The sequence below is a fragment of the Manis javanica genome, chromosome 4, assembly GCF_040802235.1.
Source record: "Manis javanica isolate MJ-LG chromosome 4, MJ_LKY, whole genome shotgun sequence".
NCBI classification, from domain to species: Eukaryota; Metazoa; Chordata; class Mammalia; order Pholidota; family Manidae; genus Manis; species Manis javanica.
In genome coordinates this window covers 128152570-128170748 of record NC_133159.1, presented here as the reverse complement: position 1 = coordinate 128170748, position 18179 = coordinate 128152570, and the positions used below count along the sequence as shown (strand labels likewise).

Sequence of the window (18179 nt, the reverse complement as noted above, 5' to 3'; positions counted from 1 at the left end):
GAGGGGGAGGGATGGACATGTCCGTTGGGATGAAAGGGTTACAGGGAACCTCAAGTCACCTGGCGCACACAAAATTATTACCAAAGGGGTTGAATTTGTAATTCTCAAGGGATATTTCCCTCAAACTAGGAAGTTGAGGATAATTGTCTGTTACCACTCCCTGGATATTGGCCAACAGAATCAGCACCCCTTCCCTGGAATGCAAATGTAAATGTAAACTCTTTCGGGTCCACTGCATTTTAAAATCACAAACCCCAGGTCCCATTACCTCATGCCAAGTGAGCCATAATACAGTTGAGAAGAACGGTTGTGTGGTCCAGTTCAGATTTGGAATTCCCAAGGCATGTCACTTAATATACATTGTGTTTACTAGTTTCCATTTTGGAGGGTGAACTTTTCCTTACCTTGGACCCTGAGCTGGGGTCCACACACCTGGGCTGCACTGCCCACCCTTCCAACCAGGGGTGAAGACTTGTCTGAGAATCCCTTGGTGTGCAGACAGTTCTGTCTCAGCATCGCAGCTGCTCACTGAAATCATAGGCTCAGCACGCAGATGCACCAGGGGCTGGAGTAACGTGGCTCCTGCTCCTCTTCCAGCCCATGCCCCAAGCCCCCTAGCTGCCATGTGGAAAAAAGGCTCAGACTGTTCTAAAAATGTTTGCAGTTTGTACTCATATGCAGGGATGGCAAAATAACAGTAGCTCTGGGTGTCCTGGAAGCTCTGCTGTCTTGCATCCCTCAAAATAACTATCCTGCTTTTCAGGTGCCCCTCTTCTTAATTCTAGGATGAGAGGACTCTAAGGAAGGACTCAGGGAGGTGGGAAGAGTTAAAAGCATTTGTAATTTGGGAAGACAGCCAGGACAGCTGCAGTTCTGGTCACGATGGGAAAACTTACGTTCAGAGCTCCCAGGGCACACATCCTAATTTGGGGAACTTTCCTTTCACCCACTGGATTTTGGGGGGTCATCTATCATCCCTTTGGGGGAAGGTCTGTGGTCTCAACTGCTCAGCGGCCCCACTTGATGAGACTGTGGCCCAGGTGCCCTGCTTTGCCTTGGCTTTGGGGGGTTCAGGACCAAGCTGGCCCTGTATTCTCTCGCCCTCTAGGTGTGCCTTGTCCAGATGATGGCCAGCAGGAAGAACACCTGGAGCGCTGTCTGAGGTCTACCTCTCCCTGTCCTGGTGGCAGACTCACCCTGTTCCCTACCCTTTCTGGTGCCTGAGGCTTTACTGTTCCTTCAATGCTTGGCCACTTTTTATTTATGAAAATCAAATTAGCCATGTGGGTTTCTACTACTTGTACTCAAAGAAACTTTATTGGAATATCTGTCTTCCTAAAATACAACCACTATTTTTTGTTGCAATTAAAATGAACACAACGTTGGTTTTGAAATATTTAGGAGATTTTTCACAGTGCCGGCTCCACCCTATTCTCCCTGCACAAACCTCAGCTGGTTAAAAACAACCCTCAATATTGCAACACCAGGATTCACTGGGCTTGCCTGAGTCAGTTGGAGCTTCTTCTGATTGGGTGAGGCTCTCTGATGGTGAGCAAGGCATAGAAATGGTAACAGCCTGGTAGCTCTACCTGCCTTGGGGGTGTCTCCTCCCTTTTCCCAGGACTAGGCATCTTCAAGGGCATTAGAGTCTATGACTGGTGGCCTGAAGAGTGGTCTATGACTTCCTGGGTAACCATTAGACGATGCACATCTTCAGGGAAGGGTCGTCTCTCCTTGTCCCTGGTTAATATAAGGAGGACAGTCCAGGCTTTGGAATCGGCTAGACCTTGGTTCCAATCTTGGCTTGGCCACCTACTAGCTGTGTAGCTTTGAGCAAATTAACTAACCCCTCTGAGCCTCAGTTTCCCTCTCAGTAAAACAAGGATGATAACATTAATGCCATACCTTACAGAATCATTCTGATGTTTGCATGAGGCAATCCACAGTAAAATCATTAAAAGCATGGATGCTAGAGCTAGATGGCTGGGTTCAAATCCTGATTTGACCATACAATATCTGTGTGACCTAGGGAATAATGCCTGTCCTCTCTGCCTCACTTTCCCCTCCTGTAAAATGAGAGTAATGAAAACATCTTACAGGGTTTGGGGAAGACTAAATGAGTTAATATCTGTCAAGTGTTTTATTGTGACGATTTTTATTATATAAATACAAGTGTTTAGTAATAAAATCTGGCTATTATTGTCATATTCCCAATGTCCAGCTCAGTGACCTGCAAGCAGCTGGGGCTCATACGAGTGTGTGTGGATGTTCATCTCTCAAGACGTTCTCACATTTGGGCAGCTGAGTTGGGGTCCCACAGCCTGGCCGGGTGGAAGTGGTCCTGACTGCCCTGGGAGGCCTTCCTCAGTGTGCAGCCAGGGGCACTAGACCCCTCTGCCCCAGCCATACTGACCTGAGCTCTCCATGGGGGCCTGGGGATGTGTGAGGAGGATGTGGTTGTCTCAGGCGGCAGAATGAAAGTGAAGTGGTTGTTTTACTGTGCGGAGATGGTTCTGCAAAATAAAAGGCAGCTTGTGTAAGTGATGGGAAGGTGCAGAAAGTATATTTGGGGAATGAGGAGGCTCTTAGGGGACTTAAGCTTCTAGCATGTTGGAGGAAAGTGTAGATTTATTTAAGAAATACTTTCATGTTGCTTGCTATGGGCCAGGCACTGTTCTAAGCACTTAAAAACTATCAACTCTTCACTATTAATATTAACTTTATGAGGCAGGTACTATTTTCTCCCCATTCTTAGATGGGGAAATTGAAGCACAGAGAGCTCAATAATGACTCAAGGTCAAAAAGCTAGTAAGTAAAGGAATGAACACTTGAACTCAGACCATCTGGCTCTAGAGCGCATGCCCTCAGTCATGATGCTGCTGCCCCACTGTAACCCCGGGGGAAGGACTCACAGATTCTGCACACTGTGCAAGAAACTCCACAGCTGAAAAGCAAGAGTAGCTCTGAAGGAATCTAAGAGCATGTTCTTGGAAGAAAAAAATTAAAAAATAAAAATACACCTGGAAAAGCTAGCTTAAAGAGAGAGGGAGCAAAGACAATATTAGGAATGATAAATGTCATAAATAAATAAATTACAGGTATATTTGTAGCAAAAAAGAAAATCTGAACCCTCTATATTATACGTGGTTTTCTAGGAAAATAAACATGACACAAAGTCTTTAGAAGAATTAGAAAAGCTGCTTGTATTAGTAACCGGTAAGGAAATAGATAAAGCTGTCAAAGAACTAGCACTTAAAAACTGGTGTCTGGCTCAGATGGTTTCTCTAATAAATTCTTTCAAACACGCAGAAGTAAAGAAAATTTCTATGATACTTAAACTTCCCAAAGCATAGAGAAAGAAGGAAAGATTCTCTGTAAAGGCCACCTTATCTTTGACACCAAAATCTAATAAAGATAGCTTCAAAAAAATAGATGAAGCACTTCACACCCATTGGGATAGCTATTCTAAAAAGAAAATCAGCAGAAGCTACCAAATTGTTGGTAAAGATGTGAAGAAATTACAGGCATGGTAGGTACATTGTTGGCTGGAATTTACAACAGTGCAGCTGCTAAGGAAAACAGTATGGTCGTTTCTCAAAAGCATAGATTTATCATATGGCCCAGCAATTCTGCTTCTAGGAAAATACTGAAAATAATTGAAAACAGGAACTCTAACAGATACCTACATACCAATATTCATAGTAACATTAAAAATAGCCCAAAGTTGGAAACACTCTAAATGTCCATCAATGGATGAATGGATAAACGAGATGTGGTCTATACATATAATGGAAAATCATTTAGCCTTAAAAAGGGATGAAATTCTGGTATATGTTACAATGTAGATGAACCTTGAAAACATCACACTAAGTGAAATAAATCAGACACGGAAGGATACACATTATAAGATTCCACTCACATGAAGTACCTGGAACAGGCATATTCACAGAGACAGAAGTATAATAGAGGTTACCAAGGGCTGGGGAAGGGAGGAATGGGGAATTATTGTTTAATGGGTATAGAGTTTCTGTTTGGAATGATGAAAAAGTTCTGGAAATGGATAGTGACGATGATTGCACAACATTGTGAATGTATTTAACACCTCTGAATGGTAAATTTTATGGTATGTAGATTTTACAACAAAAATAAAAGATCAGACTCACTTATACAGACATAAAAATCTTAAAATAAATATCAACTAATTGAATTCAGTGTATTACAATTATAATTTCAGTCTATTGATAATCAGAAATGAATATCAAAATGTGATACATCATTGGCAAAAATTAGAAAAAATAACATCAACCATTGGTGAGGATATTAGAAAATTTGCTTTGTCATCTTCAGGTGGTGAAAATGGAAATTGGCATAGCTTTTCTGAGGGTAGTTGGGCAATATGCATCAAGATTCAAAATGTACTTACTTTCTGTCCAAGCAATTCTACTTTTAGGAAGTTATCCTAAATTGGACAAGTAAATGAGAGGTATGTACAGAAATGTTCATCGAAACATTGTTTATAATGTAGAAAATCCAGAAGTAACATAAAAGCCCAACTACAGAGTATCGACTAAGTGCATTAGAGTAATTTATGCAGTGCAATACTATGCAGATATAAAAAGGATAATGTATATCTATATTTACTGAACTGAAAAGATTTTCATAAGTATTCATTTTAAACAGTAGGTAACAAAACAGTTAACACATTTTTAAAACATTAATTTTTTTAAAGTATATTTCTAAATGTGCATATATGCAGTTTAAAAAGTCAGAAAAAACTAAACATCAAAATGTGACATTGAAGGTCCTGGGTATGATTAAGATGGAGTTAAGTATACACCACTTTCCCACTGAATGCAACTGAAAACTCTGGATAGTATGCATGGACCAGCTATCTGAGGATTCTGAAAAGTAAATGGTAGCAGGTAGAACAGGGAAGAATACCAGTATTTAAAGAAGAACAAACTGGCAATGAGTTTTCTGTTTCCCCCCTCTCTGTAAACTCCAGCCTGGATACAAAGGCAGCCAGAAACTCAGAGGGCAGACAAGAGCTAGAAGAAAAGCCTTCTCTCTCTGATCTGAGGAGTAGAAAAGCATCCCCTATGGTTTGAAGAGATGGGGGAGTTTCCTTTTTCTTTTCATTTTTCTGCTGCTGTAGCCCCCAGGCAATTTTGCAACAGCCGTAACAGCAACAGTTGTGGCAACAGTGGCCACGCAGGTGCCTAAAATTCTGGGAAGAAATTCTTCTCTCTGACTAGAGGAACTGTGGCCCCAGGAGCATGAGAAAAATTCTTTTTTTTACCCCCTCTATCATAGGAACAAAACACATAAAAACAAACAGAAAATTAATAATAAAATGGTAGGCCTATATAAAATTATATCAGTAATTACATTAATATAAATAGTCTAAATACACAAATTAAAAGACAGAGATTGTCAGCATAGATAAAAAAACAACACAGAACAAACTGGCACTTGGAATAACTTCAAATATAATGCCACAGGTGATTTAAAGCAAATGAACAGAAAAAAATACTATGCAAACACTAATCAAAAGAAAGCTCAAATGGCTTGCTAGATTTCAAAGCAAGGAAAATTACCAGGACTAAAGAGAGATAATGATAAAAGGGTTAATTCATGAAGAAGCTATAACAATCCTAAATATGTATGTATCTAGCAACAGGGCTTCAAAACACATGAAGGAAAAATGAATAAAACTAAAGGATAAGTGGACAAATCCACAGCTAAAGATGGAGATTTTAACAGTCCTGTCTCAATAATTGGTAGAACAAGCAGATGGAAAATTAGTAAGAATATAGAAAAAGTAAAAAGTACCATCAACCAACTTAATTTAACTGGAATTCATAGAATATTACACATAATAATAGCAGAATATACATTCCTTTCAAGTGTACATGAAACATTCATCGAGAGACTATACCCTGGGTCATAAAAGAAGCCTTAACAAAGTTAAAATAATTGAAATTATACAAAGTAAGTTTGCTTATCATAATGAAATTAAACTTGAAATCAGTAACATGAAGAAAACTAGAAACCCTCCAACTACTTGGATATCAAACAACACATCTCTAAATAATCCACTGGCCCAGAAAGTAAAGGAGGAGGGAATACTTTCCACCTTATTTTGAGTACAGTACTATCCTGATACCACAGTACACAAAGATAGGGCAAGAAAACAGATCAATATCCCTTACGAACACATATGAAAAAAATTCTCAACAACGTATTAGCAAAACAAGTCCAGCAGTATATAAAAAGAATAATGCGTAACAACCTGATGGGAATTATCCCAGGGATGTGAGATCGGTTTGGAATTTAAAAGTTAATCAGTGTAATCCATCTTATTAAAGACTGAAAAAGAGAAAACATATGCTCCTATCAATAGATGTGATAAAAGCATTTGACAAGTTGCAACACTTATTCATAATAAAAACTTACAGCAAATTAGGAAGATAAGGATACTTCATTAATCTGATAAAGTGCACCTACTAAAAATATATAGCTAACATGTAATAGTGAAAGACTGAACATTTCCCTCAAAGATAAACAAAAGGCAAGGACATTCCATTTCTCTATACCTATTCAACAAATGAACATAATATTGAAAACCAGTGCAACAAGGGAAGGAAGGAAGGGAGGGAGGGAGGGGGGGGGGAAGGAAGGAGAAAGAGAGAGGAGAGAGTACTGGAAGAAAGAAAGAAAGAAAGAAGGAAGGAAGGAAGGAAGGAAGGAAGGAAGGAAGAAAAGAAAGAGAGAGAGAGAGAGAGAGAGGGAGAGAGAGAGAGAGAAAGAAAGAAGAAAGAAAGAAAGAAAGAAAGAAAGAAAGAAAGAAAGAAAGAAAGAAAGAAAGAAAGAAAGAAAGAAAGAAAGAAAGAAAGAAAGAAAGAAAGAAAGAAAGAAAAGAAGGAAGGAAGGAAGAAAAGGAGGGAGGGAGGAACGAGGGTGGGAGAAAGGAAAAAAGATAAACAATAAAAAAAAAGAAAGAATCCACATTTTAAATTCTAGCTGGTATCATGTACTTATATGCACATATACTATTTACCAAATTCTAGAGTTTAGCAAAAAATTAAAAAAGGAATGCTCTTTCAGTGGTACCCCCACAGCTTTCTAAAACCAGACCCTTTGCACATGACACTAGCCCGGAAGGCACCTGAGGAACTGGGGTGGGGTGGGGACTGACATTTCGATATACGCCCTTTTTTACCATTTTAATTTTTTAAACTTGTGCATGTTTTATATATTCCAAAAGCAAATAAGCTTGTATATCCAATTACCAATCTATAGGAAATACAGAACATGCTGACACATACGACCAGGATGCAGAAATCCAGACTCTGAGGAACTACAGGACAAATGCTCCATTTTCTTTGACAAATGAATTGCAAGAAAAGTGGTGTGATGGAGGTGAAGGGAAAGGTGAGGTAAATGAAGGGGGGCCTATAAATTAACAGGGACTTATCAACCAAGTGAATGTGTGACTCTTGTTTAAATCTCAATTCAAACCATTACATAAAACTTTTACATTAGAGGTAATTGGAAACTTAAATGCCATAGAAACTTGGGGTGAGGGAGGTAATAGTACTGTAGTTATGTTTAAAAAAACAGCTGTTATCTTTTTTAAATTAAGTTTTTAATTTGAGGTCACTGTAGATTCACACGCATAGTAAGAAACAATTCAGAGATCGCATGTTTGCTGTATGGAGGTCCTCCCAGGGCAACATCTCATGCAACTGCAGTGGAAAATCAAAAGCAGGATATTGACCTTGACACCTTGTTATTTAGATCCCCCAGTTTGACATGTACTTATTTGTGTGTGTGTGTATGAATTGCTTCTTTTAATAATATACATTACACTACCAAAAAAAAGTGATATCATCCATAGGCAGTGGTTACAGGTAATTTTCACTTTGATAAATTTCTACATCTTCTGATTTCTTAATACTAAGTATGTTTGACTTTACTTCTGTTATGTAGTAGATGGCACACAAAAGAGAGAGCTAACATAGGTAAGTTGTGAAGCCTAATAGCAGAATACGCACCTCTGAGCTCACCCCTCAGCTTATGAATACTGCCATTACACTGGCTGTGTGCAAAGACAGAGGGAAACCTGATAAAACTATTAAAATAATTGCTCTTCTCTCCCTTCCTGGATGCCAGGGACTGCTGAGCCGTGAGGCTGAGCGTGCTGTGCTGTGCACTGTGGAGAATTAACTGGAGTGTGAAGGGCCAGGTTCAAGTCCAGACTGCCCACCTCCCACTGCGTGGCCCATCGCTTGCCTCTCTGAGCTGCATTTTCCTCCTTCGTTTGCCACATGGGCACCTGGAAGTGCCAGGCAGAATGTCAAACTGTTTCATGTCAACATTTTGATAAATGGACAGGCATGGAGATCAGGGACCCAAAACTTCAGTGAGGAAGGGAATGTGTCAGCATTCATGCTGTTTCTTCTCTCTAAGGGTGCTCGGTGACCTGTCTTTGTGGGCACAAGCAGACATGGAAATCTGAGTGAGCTATTAAAATTTGACCGTGAATGAAGGAGTGGGGCATGCGGGCACTAGGGGGAGGAGCTGTAAAATGACAACATGCTGTGGCAGAGCCACCACACAGGATGAACAGGTGCTGGGGATGGAGCAGATGTGGGTCCTGACCCCAAATCCAGTGGGGAAGGGAGGCCAAGAGAAGCTTCCTAAGTGGGGCCCAGGAAGTCAGGCTCCCGGGTGCCCCCCTACTAGCTGGGTGGTTATGAAGAGCGAGCATGTGGTCTCTGCTCCAGCCACTGGGTCCAGGCCACCATCATCTCTTGCCCACATTATGGCAGTGCTCCCTAATGGGTTTCCCAGCTTCCGTTCTTCCCTCAACATCTGGTCCCTGATTAAAGTCCTCCAAAGATTTCTCTTAGATCTTACAATAAACTCCCCACTCCTCATCCTTTCTAAAGCTTGCCTGATCTGGCCCCAGCAGTGCATACACCATGTATGCCACTCTTCCTCTGGCTCACCAGGCTCTCACCTCCTAACTGTGTTTCTCCAATTTGCCAAAAGCCAGTCTTACTGCAGGGCCTTTGCATGCCTCTTTCCCCCAGATCTCCCCACAGCTGGCTCCTTCTCAATATTCAGGTCTCATTTAAAATGTCACCTCCTTAGAGAGTCCATTCCTGACCAATGTATCTAAAATAGTTCCCACAGTCATGCTCTACCGTACTTTAGTTTTATTCACAGCATTTATCAATATCATAAATTTTCCTGTGTAATGATTAGTTTTCTCAGACATTCATTACAATGTGAGCTCCATAAACATTGGGTCCCACCGTGTCTTATTGTCTGCAGCAAGTCCAGCAGCAAATATTTTAGAGAAATATTCAGTGAATGAATGAAGGTTAAGTATCTTTCCAAAAGTCATGTGGCCAATGAAGCTGACCAGGGCTAGTGCCCAGATTGCAGCCTGAAGTGTGTGGTCGTGGCCACCTCCCTTGCCCTCTGTACCCCTTTCTCCCCACTTACATACCTCACAGACCCTCTGCCCTAGTAAAATAAAATGAACACACTGCAAACTTCTGTCCTAGGGGAATCAGCCAGTAATGAACATTGAGCAGCCTCAAAGGAAAAGAAATCACAAAGATACAGATTACAAGAGGAGTGTATGTCTCCTCTCCTGATAGGAGAGGAAGAGATGGAGCTGGGGGTGCTCTGGGTCCATTTTTAACTGAAAGCAAAATTCTAGAAGCTTAAACAATCACTGTTAGAAAGCCTCCTTACTCATTCCTCATTAATTCTCTTATTCATTTATTAAACATTTCCTCAGAGCTTATATGTATCTGTGCAGACGTTGGGAAACTGTGTCTCCCCCTTGCTATTCTGCAGGGGGCCACTAATCTACTTCCTGTCCTGTAGGACTGCTGACCACACCGGTGTCGGGGAAAGAGCCCTTAGGGAGACAAGCTTGCACGGAGACAGGAAATAAAAACAAGCAGAACCCAGGTCATTCTCAGAATGCATCAACATCTCTTTTGTCTTCACTTCAGGATGATACAAATTTCAAAGGAAATAAGAGCTTGCCCATGTAAGGGCCCAAACATGCCTCTGAGGGTTTTCTCCATGAATCTCATCAGAGCCAACTGCACACTTGATGCTGTAACATGGTGAGGATTTCAGGAGCTGCTGGTAGGTCAAGGAAGCCTCCATCATGCACTGAATGGCTCCTGCTTTGGACTTCTCTGCCTAAATCTTGCACTTTACACATAGTGGGTGAATGGGGGCTACTGTCTCGCCCACCATTCCTCTGGCCTTTGGTGATTTACCCAGCCAGGGAGGGCGAGGCTGTGCAATGCATTTGTCCAAAGAGCCATTTGCTGCAATTTGCTCAGAGGGGGTGCTTCTTTCTAATTTTAACAGAGGCTCCTTGGTGTTGGTGGCAGAGGAGCCATCTCTGCTCTTCCACCCAATTACCAGTTGGCCAAAGGCTGGGAAGCCAGAGAAACACATGGGATAATCCTGTACGTAAAATATGGAAACTAAGCCTGAGAAACCGATCTATGGAAAGAGCATGAGAACTACCATCAGTGGACTTGGAACATGTAGTTGGGCTGCTCAGAGGCCCTCTGGCTCTCTTCCTATTTCCTGGCAGTATTTTGAGTGACTGAGTAGCTGAGTAAATCAAAGAGCAACTATGGAATGCTATCCATGTGGCAGAAATTGTGCAAGGCCTGACAGTTTAGAGATACATAAATAAAACACAGTCCTTGCCCTCCCGAGCTGGGGGGTCTACCCGTCTGTGACTTCTTAAAGACCACTGTGTGGCACACTCCCGGCCCATGGCTCTCCCACGGGCCTTGATGCTGATGTTCACAACACATTTGACAACATACCTGTTTCACAGATTCACTCAGGGAACCTGGAGATGCCCTGGTATATTGCTAAAATTCACGTTTCACTTTAGAAACCATGTCTGTGGCAAACATCTAAGAGGACCAAACGGCTATACAGTGAAAAGCAAGCATCCTTCCCACCTGCCCCTGTTCCATCAGTTCCCTTCCCCAGAAGAAGTCATAGTTTTAGAAAACTGAATCTGCAGCCAACATTAAAAATGTTATATTTCACATAAAAATCAAGAGTCCCAGCTTTTACTTAAAAGGAATAACTGGAATATAACATCTGGCAATACCAGGCCCACAGTTCCACATGGCAACAATCAGCTGCCCCTGTAGAGAGCCACAGGCTCCCGGGGCCTCCGTGCCCTCCTCCCTCCTGCGTCCACCACCGTCAGCTTCCCTGCAGCATCACCCATGCTCCCTGCCCAGCTCTTGGAGGCAGACAAGGGGGCAACCCATGAACTTTACTGTGGCTCAGTCCTAGGTCTCAGAGAGAAGAATTGATGACAGAATGCCTGACATGAGCTGGGTGTTGGGACGGTGCCCCTGTGAGTTATCCCAAAACATTATGGTACGCCTCTCTCCTTCTCTAGCACTGGATGTATGTGCCATGTTTGCTAATTGTCTGGTTGCCTCTGCTAGAATGCAGTCTCCATGAGGGCAGGACTCCGCTTGGTTCACTGTCGTGTCCCCATTACCATTGTAGGAACAATTGTCAGACACATATGGAGACAAGACAGACTCACTGTCCCCAAGCCGCTCTCAGGCTCGGGAGCAGAAGCAAGACTATTGGGCACTGCTGGGATAACAAGTGGCAGAGGAAACAGAGATGATGTGGATGCTCAGAATGCTAGTGGAAGAGACAGCAGTCCCACTGGAAGGGGGACACAGAGACAGTGGAGAGAGGGACATTGCGCTCTGCCACACTCATACAGCGGACACCTGTCCACCTGTGCTTAGGGATCTTAGGCCCCATCTTGGACAGCCTGCCTGCAATGTCCCACTGTGGGTCTCGTGCTACTGACTGTGGAAATGGCACTTCAGCGCTCAGCTCACATGCCCCTCTCCTTGTGACCCCGGTCACAGTGAGAGTGTGACATCACAGGGAAGAAATACACCAGCTTCTGCCACCAGTCAGGAAGATTCCCAGCAGCTGGCGAAGGCACATGGAATCCCCGAGGGTTGAATCCCAGCCACCTGGGAGAAGCTCCACGGTCACGGTCAGTCACAGCACTGTGGCCTCTCGCCCTGCGCTGCCTGGAGACTTCACTCACAGAGTCACTGGGCCTCACTGTATGCCAGACACTGCCCTACAGACATGAGGCAGGAAAACAAGGTCTTCAACTGCAGACCTAATCAATGGATGGATTCATTCATTCAGTGAATATTTATCGAGCCGCTTCTGTAGGTTAAACACTCTTCCAGGTCCTGGGGATATGGCAGGAATTTAAAATAGACAAAAAACCCCTGCTCTCCTAAAGGTTGCACCCTAGTGGGTATATAGTGAGGGTGGAGGGGACAATGAACTCAATAATTAAATTATATATTAGCTCATGATCAGTGCTTGTAAGAATAAGGCTGAGAAGGGGAATGTGGGGCTCCAGAGTTGGGGGTGTAGTTTTTAAGAAGGCAACCAGGGAGGTCTTATTGAGGAGGTGACATTTGAGTAGTAAACTGTAGGAGGCATGGGATCAAGCCACACAGTATCGTAAGGAAACCTGGGCCAAGCGCTGAGGTGAGAGGAGTCTGAGGTTTTTAAAGGAAAATGTGACTGCAGTGCAACAGTGATAGGACAGTAGGGGGTGTTGGGAGACAATTCTCCCTAGGTTTGAGCCTGTGCACGCCTTGTGAGCTTTTGTTCTGTGTCACCTCTCCAAGGTTTGTATTGTGAACAGCCTTGGAAGAGAGAGATGGTGTTTCCCTCGGGGGCTTTGGAAGAGTGAGATGATGTTTCCCTCGGGGGCAGAGGGCAGATTGATTTGCTCTCTGGTATAATAAGTCCATGTCTTCTTCCAGGGCAAAGGGGGCAGGTTTGCCTGCAGCCCACTGTGCACACAGGGGTTGCCTGAGTTTGGGGTTCCTTGGCCGAGATGCAGCATCTTCCCTGTGTCCACCTCTGCGCTGCCCCCATGGGACTTGGGGAACAAGGGGCACCAATCGGATGACACTTCTGTTGCTTGCTGTGAGTAATGTCCTTTCTCTAGAGTCATGTGTTTTCTACCAGGATGTCTGGAACGAAGGCAGGCTAACTTGCCAGTTACCAGGAGGGTGAAATCTTAGCCCCCACACAGTTCCTGATAGGAGGTGAAATTGGAGACAAAGAATGAACAAATGAATGGGATTCAGAGAGCCGTCCTTCAATATAGCAATGAACAGTCCTTCAGCGGGTGCAAGCACACATCTGGTCACTGCCTGCGGGTAAAATAGGCCCCAGGACCGACCACAGAACCCTAGAGGTAGCTCTATGGGACGCAGCTGGAAGAAGCCAGCGGGAGCCGGTTCACAGCTGCTGCTGCCCACAGTTGATACAGGCTAACAAGGGGAAGATTTTCTGGACAGAGGAAGGCCTGAAAAAAGCAGGATTTAGAGGAGGATTTGAGGAGGCCTGGCTCAAGGTCAGTGCTTCAGCAATGGAGATCCCAGCTTCTGACAACCCCCTGATTCACCGCAGCACCGCAGACCCCCACTGCTGGCTCCAAGGGCAGGCTGCTCAGGCAGAAACTACCCCAAAGACCTCCCTGTGGTCCCCTCTGCAGGACTGAGACCTGGGATGAAGCAGTTTCCCAGGCCCACACCTCTACCTTTCACCACCTATTTGCTGTCCACCTGTTTACTGACCCATTTCCCTCTCCTCCCAAGGGTGCTGGACTTTCACGGGCACATGTGATTGGTGGACTCACAGTGAGGGAAGTAAGAGTGGAAATGCAGCACTTGGAGTTCTGAGGGGGCCCCTTCACCCCATGAGACCCACTTGGGCTTTCCAGATTCCCGCGGTGCTGGGAGGAGATGACCCTCACTCTCTGCTGTCCCCTGTGGATGGGCCAGGCCTGTTTCCTCTGCTCTTTCTGCCATTGGCTGGGAAGGAAACACCTGCGTGTGAGGGAGCCGGCGTGGCAGAAGGAGAGCATTGTTCCCGGAGGTGGGGGGAGCCTGGGAGGAATCTGACGGGCCTGGATGAAGACCAGGAAGTCCCTGGATGAGATGGCGAGGACCGCAGCCTGACATTCACGCCCACCACCGAGCAGCAATCTTGGAGATAACAGAAGTGAGCAGCGGGCCACGGTGAGGGCCTGTGTGGCAAAGCGGCTGGGTAGATAGCACTGGGTGCTGGACTGGCTGGGTTCCCAGCCTCTCTGTTGCTGTGGCAACTTGGGCAAGTTGCTTCAAGCCTTTGTGCCTCAGTTTCCCTATCTTTGAGGGAGACTTAATAATAAATAGCACCTACCCCATAGGATTACTTGAGGACTAAATGAGATGGTACTGGAAACCACACCTGCTAAGGCCTTGCAAACTCCACATTTTGGCAGCCAAGTCCAATCTCTGGCTGTTCGTCCCTGTCATCCTGATTTTCACATCCACCTTCCTACTCCGTGAGCCAGGCACACTTTGTTTTCCTTACTGGGATTCCTTGTCTCATCTCTGCACACAAACCCTCCCCCTTCTTCAGGCTCAGGTGCCACCCTCCACACAGCCCTCCCCGATCTCCACCCTGGGGATTCTGTCCACCCACCGCTGCTCCTATGCTCTGGCAGTCACTCACAACTGGGTCTTCCCCCTGACACCAGCAGGTCAGATGGCCTTCGTTGGACTCTGCCACCAGCTGCACCTGGTCAGACCAGCATGACTGTCACCAAGTTCCCCAGGAGAGGGTGGAGGGATGAATGTCCCAGAAGGTATGCAGACGGGGCCCCAAAGGATTCACTCTGAGTCCTGCACCTTGCTTACTGGCTCTGCAATCTTTTCAGGTTGCTTCACATCTCTAAGCTTCCGTCTCCTGACCTATAACATGGGCATTAAAGCACGTCTCCAGCCTATTTCCAACTGCTTGTGAGAATCCACTCTATAGGCCTGGGCATGTACAGTGAGGCCCATAGTTATTGCCATTTACAGGATTTGGAGAAGAAAGGAGGGGTCTTCTCACAGGGTCCTGTGGTCTTGCTTCCTGTGGGCTGACCCATCCTAACTCTGCAGAGTGGTCCTGGTAACGCTCCTCAGAAAGGCTGGGCCTTGACTCCCTAAGAGCCAGGGGTGTCAGCTCCCTGGCAGCATCCCTCCCCCACCCCCTCCATCGCTCTGCCCAGATTAGCCTGTCCCTGCTCCCTCCCTGCAGACCTGTATGGGCCAGCACCTACCTTGGCTCAGCCGCAGCCCAGCCCCACAAGTCTGTCCACCGATTAGCTCCCCGCCGCGTTGCCCATGGAGGCTGCCCGCCCCAGAGTGCCCGATGTCCTGGAGGAGCCCCAATGGGTGTCTTTAGTCCCAGCTGCAGTTTATAGATCTGCAGACCAGAGCCCCGTGTCACATAGCCCAGCTCTGTCCCCTCCTCTTCCTTCCCCTTCCCCATGGCCCTCAAAGCTCCTCCCAGAACACATCCTGCTCTGAAGCTGCTTTCTAGAGAAGCATGTGTGGTTCCCACAGTCTTTACTTTGGCCAGTGTCACAGGGAGCCCCAACCTCTGTCCCGAATTCCAGACACACTAACCCCCCCCAACCCTGGACATGGTCAGCCAGATGGCCGTCAAGCACCTCAGTGTGTACGAACCAAGCTCATCATTTCCCCCTTAAACCCACTTTTCTACTCCTCACCTCAGAATCAGAAACTTGGGTGTGTCATCCTTAACACCTCCCTCTTCCTCACCTGTTACATCTAAACTGCACCAAGTCCCATCACTATCTCCTGAATTGTCTTCTTTTTTCCATCCCCACGGCTGTCACTTCTTCCTCAGGTCACTATTGTCTTTCTCCTGAATTACTGCAACAGCCTGATTTTTCCCTCTGATCCTGCCTCCACCTCACAGCCAATGGCCTCCTTCTGATAGTGAAACACAAATCTGGTCTCCCCTGTTAAACCTTCAATGGCTCCCTATTACCTTCAAGAGAATGGCCAAACGCCTTAGTGTGGCTTGTAAGGCTCTTCTTGATCTGGCCCTTCAGGGGTTTGTTCCCGCACTCTGGCTCCTCCCAGAAGTTCTGAGTGGCTGGTGCTCCTTAATTATTCAGGCTGTCTTTCCCCACTGCCTTTGCATGTGCTGTGAGATTCTCTGCCCAGCTCTTCTCCCAGTGCCCCCCTTGTCCTTCTTTCAGAGAAGAGCCAAAAAACAAGTCAGAGAGGCAGGAGAAAAAGTGGAAATCCGTGGAAGCTGGGGGAAGAGAAAGTGTCAAGGATGTCAAAGATTTGCACTGTGTCAACATTTGTAGCGAGGACACAGCTGAAGAGAACAGAAAAGTGTCTGCTGACCTTGGCAGTTAGGAGCAAACAGCACCAGGGAGAGGATCACCTCCAAGGTGGCATGTCTGCTAGTTTGTCCTGTTTTTCTTTTCCTCACATTGTGGAGTCAAGCAAGATTTGGGGGAATCTCAACACATTTCTAGAACTTTAGAAAGCTCTCTGCTCTCATCTGATTTGGCCTAATGGGCAAATGGCTCTAGAGAGAGACAGATTGCTGACAGCCTTGTTTGAATGCCTGGATTCAGCTCTGCGTGAAACCCTGATGCCTAGACACACCCTTAACCGTCCAACTCTGTGATCTAATACATCCCTCCCCTCTTTTTGATTAGGACAGTTTCAGTTGGGTTTCTGTCAGCTGGGTTTCTCCTTTGCAACCAAAGGAGAAGTCACTGATCTTTCTCTGCAAGAGCTTGAATGGGTTCTGTTCTACCTCCTCCTTTCACAGAAAAGTCTATTTGAAAAAAAAATTTTTTGAATCATTTGCGCTATGGCTAAGCCCCCCTGCCTTATCTGCTTTTCTGTCCCCCTCATGTGATTGGTATTCCATCCTATCTTGCATCTTTTATATTTGAGTCCTTTGGTCTCTTATTTGCTTCATCCCTTTCCCCTCCCCGAATAAGTTCTAGGAAAGCAGAGGCTAGATCTTTTTCATTATTCTGTCCTTCACAAGATAAAAGAATATTAAGAGAATGTTTGGCTTATTAAATAAAACAAATGAATGAGTGAAGGAGGGAACTAAGTGCAGGATAGGAGGAAGGACCAAGACCTCAGCCCCTGCAGGTTCAGGACTCAGAGGCAGCTGGGCAATGTGGCCACTGTGGGCTGGCATCTTATCAGCTTTGGCCTAACTGAATAGGAAATCACAAGTCCTGTTGGCCTCCTGTGGCTGCGCTGCTCCTCTTACCATCAGCTGCTGTCTCTGCAGCCACCCTGGGTGTGGCAGCCACGGAAGGGGCTGCCTGGTAACCATGGACAGCCCCAGAGCTGTCCCCTGCAAGGGGGAGCTGAGGCCCCTTCACTCTGAGGGCACAGCTGATAGCCAACAAGGGACGAAGAGACAGTGGAGAGGATGTGGAGTGAGGAAGGACCGAGGTCCCCATACGACCCCCAGTGCACCATCCTACCATCACCAAGGCAGGGGAGCGGGCGTGCCTTTGACAATCTCAGTGCCGCCTTTCCTCTCCAGATGCTCTTCTTGGGTTTGTTTAATCTGGTTTTTCCAGGCTGTGCTGTTGCCAGGTTTTCTGTCTGTACCAGTCTCCTAGGAGCGGCTGTCTCCCCCCGGTGATCCATCAGAGCTGGGAGTCAGGGTTCCCCCAGATCGCCTGGGCAGCTAATGGAAGCAAAGTCACACTGGAGTGATCAGTGCTCAAATACAGAAGCAGAAGCCTCGTCAGCTGTCTTCTCTCCTCTTCCTGCCTCCTCTACCAAGTCCCGGCTCTTGGCTGGCCCCTCTGGGCACAGCCGTGGGTGCTTCCTCTCAGGTTCCTCTACCTCGGCCTGGGCGTGTGGGAGTCTGTTCACGAAACTCACCTGGGGGCTGTGAAGTTACTTATCTTTCCTGCAGGCAGTTGACTGCTTCTGTTCCATCCTCACTCCTCTTTCCAGGAGACGGCCTCCAGTCCCCTTGATTCAGAAAAATACTTATTTTTTTCCTATCTATTACAAAGCCATTGAGAGCTTTAAATTAACTAATTAATTATTTAAATTTTAAACAAATTAAATCCTCTTGTAACTGGTGGCAGGGACACCGGTGCTGGGAATCTGGGTATATGGAGGGCCAGGATATTGGAGTCAGGCAAGAATTATTTGCTTTGGACTCAAGAAACCCAGGGTCACCTGTGTCCT

At 45.7% G+C, this 18179-nt stretch overlaps 1 protein-coding gene across 3 annotated transcripts in view; it reads right to left on the bottom strand.

The window, feature by feature from the left end:
* The window catches only part of PIK3R6 (phosphoinositide-3-kinase regulatory subunit 6), a 54877-nt gene extending 39470 nt beyond the window's left edge, over positions 1-15407 (bottom strand). The window contains exons 1-2 of one of the 3 annotated variants that reach the window (XR_012130492.1): positions 15236-15407; positions 2414-2513 (exon numbers count right to left, since the gene is read on the bottom strand). Coding sequence is in view for 1 of the 3 variants with exons in the window: in XM_037027054.2 (XP_036882949.1) it covers positions 2414-2426 (13 nt within the window). In the remaining 2 variants the exon portion in view is untranslated. The remainder of the gene's footprint in view (positions 1-2413; positions 2514-15235) is intronic. The other 2 variants (XM_037027054.2, XM_037027055.2) reach the window with 2 other exon arrangements.
* Positions 15408-18179: the final 2772 nt, after the last annotated feature.